The 8,856-nt window shown below is 29.4% G+C and overlaps 1 protein-coding gene across 1 annotated transcript; it reads right to left on the bottom strand.

Moving 5' to 3' along the window:
* Positions 1 to 2,862: 2,862 nt before the first annotated feature.
* LOC111618503 (protein lev-9-like) lies at positions 2,863 to 8,454 on the bottom strand. Its single transcript, XM_023360043.1, has 3 exons — positions 7,952 to 8,454; positions 3,405 to 3,593; positions 2,863 to 3,050 (listed from the first exon to the last, which is right to left on the bottom strand). The coding sequence occupies exons 1-3, from the start codon at positions 8,019 to 8,021 to the stop codon at positions 2,863 to 2,865; spliced, it is 447 nt and encodes a 148-aa protein (XP_023215811.1). The 5' UTR covers positions 8,022 to 8,454.
* Positions 8,455 to 8,856: the final 402 nt, after the last annotated feature.

The raw sequence follows: 8,856 nt of genomic DNA, 5'->3' as shown, positions 1-8,856 counted from the left end.
CACTCAGAAAATTATAGAAATGAAGGAAAAAAATTAGTTATTTATAAAGGTCCTGAAACTATCCTTAAGGATATTAGGAAACTAAGACATTTATCTCTACATTAATTAATTCACATGATTTATAAATGTCAATCCTTTCAAAAAGATAGAATTTATCAGTAAAGTTCTGGGGATTATCTTTGAAAATTTTAATAAAATATAAATATTTATTTAATACCGGGTTGAAGAAAATGTAAAGATAAATTAAAGAGATTTATTTTTCTAAAAGATGAAGATGAAGAGTAAGAATAAAATATTTGTCATCCCAATATTACCTTTTAAATTTTATGTCCATCCTGTTAATGTATTTAGATAAATATAGTTTTAATATTTCTGTAAATTAACAAGAAAATTAAATATGAAAAATAAACATATTAATCATTTTAAAATTAAACAGAATACTTACATCAAAATACAGCTTTACGAAATTTCTCATAAAAGATTTCTTATAAACTTTAATTATAAATATTAAATAAACTATTAGAAAGACTTTTCAATAAATATCAACATTATTAATTATATTTATGTATAAGTTTAGAGGAAAAAAGTATATGGAAAAGTTAAATATCATCTTAATGTTTTTCATAATTAAAACGGGGATTTTAAAATAATCTTAACACGTATTAATTAAAATTTGTAAAAAAAAGGTACATTAAAGCAATGTTTAATTACTATAATTACCGTAATTTTCAGATTAATTTTTAATTTTTAATCACTTTAGAACATTTTCTAATCTCCAGATTAAAAATTACAGGAAGAAAGTTAAAAGTAGTTCTTTAAAAAATATTATTATTATTTTTTTATGGAGGAAAGTGACAGGATGCTGTAAAGTAACGTGATATTTAATAAAATTATTATTTTATTTTATTTATTTTTGTAAACTTTAAAAAGAATTTCTTATTAAAAATAACATTCTTCAAAAACTCTTCCCCTGTAAATGCCACTTTGCCTGAAGACACTTTATCCGAAGGAGAACACAGAATTAAGGAAAAGTACATTTTACGACACCTCAGTAAAATTTATCATCGTATTTAAAAGATAATTAATAACTTTAATATGTTAAAATTTAAATAATACTTATCTCATTTGGTTCTATGTTTTCTTATTCGATAATTACCTCGGGTCATCTATCAAATATACGTATATAATTTCAACCGAAAATTGTTATTTTTGTGGAATTTATTTACATCATTTAATCGAATTATATATATATATATATTGTAATATTTCAAAACGAGTGAGTAAATATAAAATTACATTAAATATAAAAATCTATTCTTAAAATTGTAATGTTGTCGAACGAGATCATTTTATTATATTTTAAAGCGGAGGATAACGTGGAAAAATACTTAAATTATCCTTTTAAAACCGTACGTAATTTTATATTAATCGAATATAAGTAAATATAAATGGCTTTATTAACTATGAAAATCATCGCACGTATATACAGTATGCGCTTTTAGAATATGCTATCCTTAATATACGTTTATCGGGAATGCTGCCATTATCGGTAAATTAAACCAAACTGCACTATTTCGTATTAATGGACGTATGAATAATGATGATAATTTGCAAAATTTGTTGCTCAGGAAAGTAAACTTCTCACTTTCCGCTACATTTACTATGAAGTATTATTGAAATTACTATCTTGGAACGGACGTTTCGATTATTAGGACTGTTTACGACCGAATATAAGGTAAATTTTACGATTATTTATCAGGCTGGCCGAGTAAAATCTCTTGTAATATTTATTGTCGTTATTATTATTATATTTTTTTTATCGTTTAAGTCTTTTATAACGTTCCAGTGAAGGAGCTTTGATATTTATTACATTATAATTCACCTTAAACGACACTTAATTAAAAAGAAAATGTATAGAAACTTTAACGAGTAAACTTTAATTGTGCTGCAATTTTAAAAAAAAATTGTAGACCGTCCATTTGTCTATCCTTCCTTAATCTCGAGAACGGTGTTAGAAGAGAAAACCTCGATTACGTATATAGGAACTTCCGGGCTAAATCGGAAGTCACGTGAATTCAATTCAAAAATTTTCTCCAGAATGGAGTTACACAGACTCTTGTTATCAGGAAGAGTATGATGTACATGAGCAAGACACTACTAATTTGAGGTGGAGAGCATATAATTTTTGCCCTCTCTATCTTCTCACCACCTTGACCTTTAATCATCAAAATTTAACGAAATCAAACCCTCTAATACACGAACCACCCCGCAAAATTTCAAAATTTTTCGACGAAAGGCACGGGAGTTATTCGAGATTAACAAACGGACAGACGGACGACCAAGAAAGAAAGAAAAGGAAGAATGCATTTAATCTGAATTGATAATAAAAATTTTACACGCTTCTCGCGATAGGATTTTTAGGAGTATTTTTCCATTGAAAAATGCTTATGCCTACGGTCGTAAATCTGTCAGCAAGTTCGGGAATTATCGTTGAAAGATCGAAATCTTTCACATATTTAGCCAAGGAAATCGTAGATTTTAAACTGGCGAAGAGAAAATAGGAGAGATAATTTATTTAATTTAATTTTTTTTTCTCTTTTAAAGCTGATATTTAGAAGTAACACAACTCAACTGATCCTACTCCCAGCCTCTAACAATCTTATTTATTGTAAGTAACCTTTAGAAATTTATGAAGGGCACTTAATGTAATCCTCTTCGTCTAATAATTTTTCTTAACGAATTAGCTTATAATTAAAAATTAACTTGTAAGATTTGGTTGTTCGTCGCTGTAAAAATTATACAAGCGAGAATGTATTATTAATTAAANCAAATATTCTTTTTTTTTTCTTTTTATTTTAAATATTAAATACCTTTCCTTCTGCATTCTGGAGAACGGTCGCTCCAAGAGCCATCACCTTGACACACACGTTCTTTCGAACCAGACATCCAAAATGCTTCGTCACACGTGTAATGAACTCTGGCACCAAAGTGATCTCCTGTTACTTTAAACTGTCCATTTTCGATAGCAGTTAATTCATCGCAATGTAAATCTTAAGAAAAAAAAAGAGGAGGAAAAAAAAGTCTAACCAAACTGGATATGTTGTATGCGTGATAACTTTATTTTTTTTTCTTTATTTTCCTTTTAAATAATTGATTAGTAGAGTCTACTTGAGAATGAATGATTACTACCAGGATTATTTAAAGAATTACAGCACGGAAGGAAAGAATTTACGAACACACCCATGTTATTCATAAATTATACATATTTCTAACCACGATACATTCGTGATGAGATGTAATATATGGTACTTATAATACAGAAACAACTCTAACAAATTATCTATAAGAAAAAAATATATATATACATATTAGATTTAAAAATTTATGAAATTATCTGAACTCACCGGGTCGTACGCAGCTCCATCCACATAATCCATCACATAAACAACGCTTCCTCGAACTAATACATTCACCGTCTGACTGACACTTTCGGAGACATTGTCTTCCAGTTGATGCTGCTTCTTCACGATCACGTGGGCATCCTTCCGGATCAACAAGTTGATGCTCCATATCCTCTTCTATTACTGGACTTTCTGTAAGTTTTTTTTAAATATAGAAGCTCGCTAAAGTACTTAGTTTCGCTTTGATACTTCGTTAAAATTGATAAATTAACTAAACGTCTCAGCTGATGAAATATTGATCACATAAAACATGAATTACTGTTTTGTGTACTCGATCAATTACACTTAGAAATAAACTAGTTACAGTTAGATTTCAATTTCATTTGCGATTCTAGAATAATTTACTTCTCTAGAAACGTAGTATCCTAGATACTCGCGTTTTACATCACGAAAATGATCGAAATTAAAGAAGCCTGCAGCGAATGAAATTGTCTATAAGTAGATAATCGCTTGGCTGTCAAGAATAATAGGATTAATGTTTTCCAGAAGAATAAAACACGAAAGAAAAAAAAATGTATTGGATCGTGTGACACAATCACTAGTTTTCGGGGTGCTCATTAAAACGGGATAGCTATAAGATTTTTAAGAGAAGGAATAGCGAGGAAATGTAGTAGTATATTCAGAAGGAGACCTCAAATAAGTAATGTATGAGTTAATGATTTGTATAAGTTTATATGCTTGTTACCGAATGATAATCTAGAGAATTGTCAATCGTTACCCTGAGGGATGAATATGGAGATAACGCATTCTTCTCATACCCTCCGGAGACTTCATTAAAATAGGTACACAAAACTTTTAGATAACTTTCTCATCAGATTGACACCATTGGGAGTTAGTGTCCTCTTATCAGTTCTATTACCGACAGAATTTCTTTGAAGAACTGAGGCTAATTATCTTTCTTTTCTTCGTCGTCTCATATACGGGATGTGATAATGCATCGCTATTACATTGAACGTTATTTCTCAAGTGCTATCCACATAAATGTATTGTATATATTGATAGCGTGCTTACGACATTATCAAGTGTCCTATGTGTTTTGATATTTCGCATGAAAGTTACATGAACGGTATTAAAAAAAAAGGTCTGCTGATTTGGTTCTGCAAGCCAAGAAGCATTTAAACCTATCCACCCTTACGGATAAAAATTTATCTGCAGATAAATATCGAAATAAAGGCGTTAACATAGAAGGGTACATTAATAAAGTCAGTTAATCGTGTTTTGTTTCGTGTGCTCGGGTACACTTGTGAATATCAATTGCAAATTGAGTTTAGAACGTTGTTTCTGTTCACAATGCCTAGCTATAATTTTTCGTCACAATGCTTTCAATTTTAGAAGTGTCTTCTTGCCCCTGTACATTATATTTTTCCTGTTAACAATGGAGTCGTGTCGATAATCTTCGTTCGGGAGAAAGTTTTTTGGATTGAAATAACGTGACTTTCGATCCGGATCAGAAGTTCATACATACGTCATCCGGCCCTACTGCCCATAAAAGTTCCATATATGGTCTTGGTTTTATCTATCGAGCTCCGTTCTCGAGATTAGAGGAGGACAGACAGACAGCTTCAGACGGACTCCAGCGGGAATTCGTAGGTCTACACTTTTCGAAAATTAACTGGCATATAATCTTTACAATAGTTTAACTGACTTTGGGACCATCCTGTATATAATAATAAATTTACAACAAATTTGTAAAGTTAGATAGAAATTGGTCGACCAATTTCTAAGTTGCATTCAGTAGCGTAACTCAGTAGGGGATTGGGCTCTCCTGTGATTACGGAAATATGGCAAAGGCCTTTATACACATGTAGTACACACAATATCTAAGATTTTCTTCCTAATCTACAGTACACGTGGCTGTATCCACGGTGGTACAGGAATGGATATAGGTTTGTACTTGTAACCTTATACTAAATTTGCTTTAAAATTATTGCACATTACAACATTTATAAATACGACACGCTAATTAATTTACCATCAGAGATTTAACTATAAAATACATTAAATTTATGCAGAAAAAAAAGAAAAGGTTGGTAGATATTAATATAAGAACTGTCGATTGATTGTGTGCCATATTTGAAACTATAATAACTCCATCCACTTATGTATTCTCTATCAAAATTCACAATTCGTTCTTTCTAGCAAGTTGATGCGAGAAGACAGCAGCAATTTTCTGCTATAAAAAGCTTGTTTAAACTAGATCTTATACAGGGGTAAGAAAAAAAAAGGAGGAATATATGCATTTATTTTTTCCTCCTTCACAAAAACAGAGATATTGTATCTTGAAATATTCAATTTTTTCAAAGAAATTTTTACAATATTAATTTTCGTATTGTAAGGTTTCTATCTTTCCAGTTGAATAAATTTCCGCCAAATTTTTTGGCTTCTTAAAATCAATATAAATGCTTATATAAAAAAAATCTATCGAATATTTTATATACATTTTTCTTTCTTATTAAAAATAAAAAAAATAATAAATTTAGCTTTCCGCCTTTATTAAGAAGTAATGATTTTTTTTTGAAATTTTTGTTGATAGTTTCTTAAAATGGACACGAAGTGTAGACTTTAATTATAACAAAATCCGTAGATTTTCACGTGATGCACTTTAGCTAGGATCACGTAACGTTACCTGACAACGTCATTTCCGGAGAATGATTATCCTGTCACTTCTTATAACGTCAGATTAGTTCTGTAATGTTCTCTCATTTATCAATTAATTAACTTTGCATCTAAGATAAGGAAAGTAAACTACAATAGACTAAAGCAAGCAGCGTTTAAATATTAAATCATCATCATTATCATCCGTTCGGATCATACCTTTACAAATAATTATTTCTAAAAATACTTAATAATTCTGGATTAATAAAAGGAAAGAAAGCATTTAAAATTGAAAAGCGAAAGGAGGAGGAGAAAGAAACTTTCCACTGTTCGTACAAAGCGAAAAATGTATATTTATTTATTTTTCAGTCGGAATTTGTTTTTCGAGTGGCAATTTCGAAGATATCTTCGGAAATTTATCTCGTAGGGTTTGATAATGGTTTTTAAAGCGATCTTTCGATGAGGGTATTTAGAATTTCCGAGAAGAAACGGGATAAGCAAATTTCGTAATGGATAAAAGTTTAGGAAATTCACAAAAGCTGGATAAATCGGTTCCGAGAACTCTCACTTCTAAAAATGACTACAGTATATAGAAATGATCCATTGAAAAAAAAAAAGGTAATCGGCAAAAATTCTTACGTAGTTATATCGTTACTTATTGTTTATTTGAGTTACGCAACTATTACGTATTTCCTATTTTATCTACGCAATTATTACGCAATCTAATGATATTACGCATTACGATAATTAAAAATTAAGAATAAAAAAAGAAAATAATAATAATAATTTTTGGAATCGCTCTTTGCAATTAACCGTCTTCCTTATTATAGGCATGGGTGTGCCTTTTTAAGAGAAAGAAAAACTTCTGAAGAACACACCCTATTTTTTTCCCCTCTATCTCTCTTTATTTTATTATTAACATTAATACTTTTCAATATTATTATTATTATTATTATTTGGTGACATTTACTTTTTTTTTAAATAAGGATATATATATATTTTTTAGGAGCCTTACATTGATTACTTCTTTTATTTCCCAAGCGAGTAAATAAAGCTATTGGATAGGTGGACAGTGAAGCTCTTCCGATGCATGATAGATAGCTCACGAACAGAAACTATTCTCAAGAGAATCAACTGGATCACGTGATTTACCGAACTGGGTGGAGTTACTTCCTTCCTCTAGGTCGGTGACACCAAAAACCTTATTAAAAGACTGAGAAATAAGTTTGTTTCACCGATATTTGGATTTGTTTCGAGAAGCAGGATTTATAGGAATTTTCGGGATAGGAAAAAAAAGAGGATAAAGTATCTCTAACACGCCCAGTTTTCCCAAAAATTTTGCCGCATACTGGACTGACCACAGTCACAATAAATACAATAAAATAAAATAAATAATAGATTTAATCTTATTTCTGAATTGATTTTTTATTAATGTTTAAACTTTTAAAAAGTTTCAATTAAAAAAGTAAATTACATTAATAAAATTATATTAATATTTTAAAACTGATTTAAAAAAGAATAATAATAATAAATATAAAAATTTAAACGCTTAAAGATATTGTACATAATCCCGCCACCTACTGTTAAGCAAAAGAAGCAGGAGGTGAAACTGATCAATTTTTTTAAAAAAAAAATTTTACGTAATTTAAATATTTAAAAATTAAAGCATTTTTATTGGTTAATTGATTTACAAGTAGTTACTCCACCTGTTGGTGCTAAGAAGAGTTTATCGTCGATCGGCAGAACGCATTAATTTCGTAAAAATAACGGAAAAATGTTCATTTTAAAAACTTTTATTATTATTATTATTACTTCTTTCTCTAGCACTTTAATACAACCGCTATAAAAGGAATTTAAAATAAATAAATAAATAAATACGATTAAAATTCCCTTACCTGTACCGTATATTCGCTTTGAAGTGAAGATAAGGAGGAAAATTAAATGTATTATTGGTGGTTTGTACATGATCAATTCACTGAGTGAAAATCGTTGACTATCTTCTTAGAAACAGTTGGGTTGCTTTACTGCTCTCACCACACGTGCTGTCTTGCTTGATAACCGTATTCCCCCTCATTGGTCTACTGAATGTCACGTGACGCTGTGACTTATTGATTGGGGGAGTATTTTTCCATTCTGCTTCTTCTCTTAAGAGCGACGGAGGTGTAACTTACTTTATTAACTGTCCACCATTTAAAAAAAAAAAAGGAAGAGAAAAAAACACAGGAAAAAAGAAAAAAAAGAAAAAAATAGTAAATATCCCAAGTTTAAAATATATTTTGAATTATTGATCCGTCTTATAAGAGGGGAGGAGGGAGATCGAGTGCATATCGTATAACGTAAAAACCACTCAAACATTTGTTTAAAAGATTAAAAAATAGATAAAATTCTAAATTTAGAATCTAGATTTATACCTTTTTTTTTCCTTAGATAATAAAATTAATTAGGTTAGAAGCGAATTTATATAATTAAAATCAAAAATAAATCTAGACGGGTGTAGTTTAATAACACGGCATTTTTAAAAAAATTCTATACTTTTTAATTTATTAATTATTAAGCTTAGAAACTGAATTGTTTTCGAATAGAAGGATTATAAAACTTTAATTTTATATTAAAAGAAAAATATCGTTTTACCGTTTCCGGCTGCAGAAGTAAATATAAAAAATAAGAAGAAAAAAATCTGATTTTTTTTTTATTATTTTCTGTTCGGTATTTTTGTTTTGTACATGGGAAATATCTGCTGATTTAGCTACAAAGATATTGAACAACGCTTCGACCTGGCTACTTTTTTTCCTTCCCCTCT

This window comes from Centruroides sculpturatus, unplaced genomic scaffold (genome assembly GCF_000671375.1).
Source record: "Centruroides sculpturatus isolate CEXI.00-Female unplaced genomic scaffold, Cexi_2.0 scaffold156, whole genome shotgun sequence".
NCBI lineage: Eukaryota > Metazoa > Arthropoda > Arachnida > Scorpiones > Buthidae > Centruroides > Centruroides sculpturatus.
Note: the sequence above shows the minus strand (reverse complement) of the source record. Positions and strands in the feature narration are given on the sequence as shown.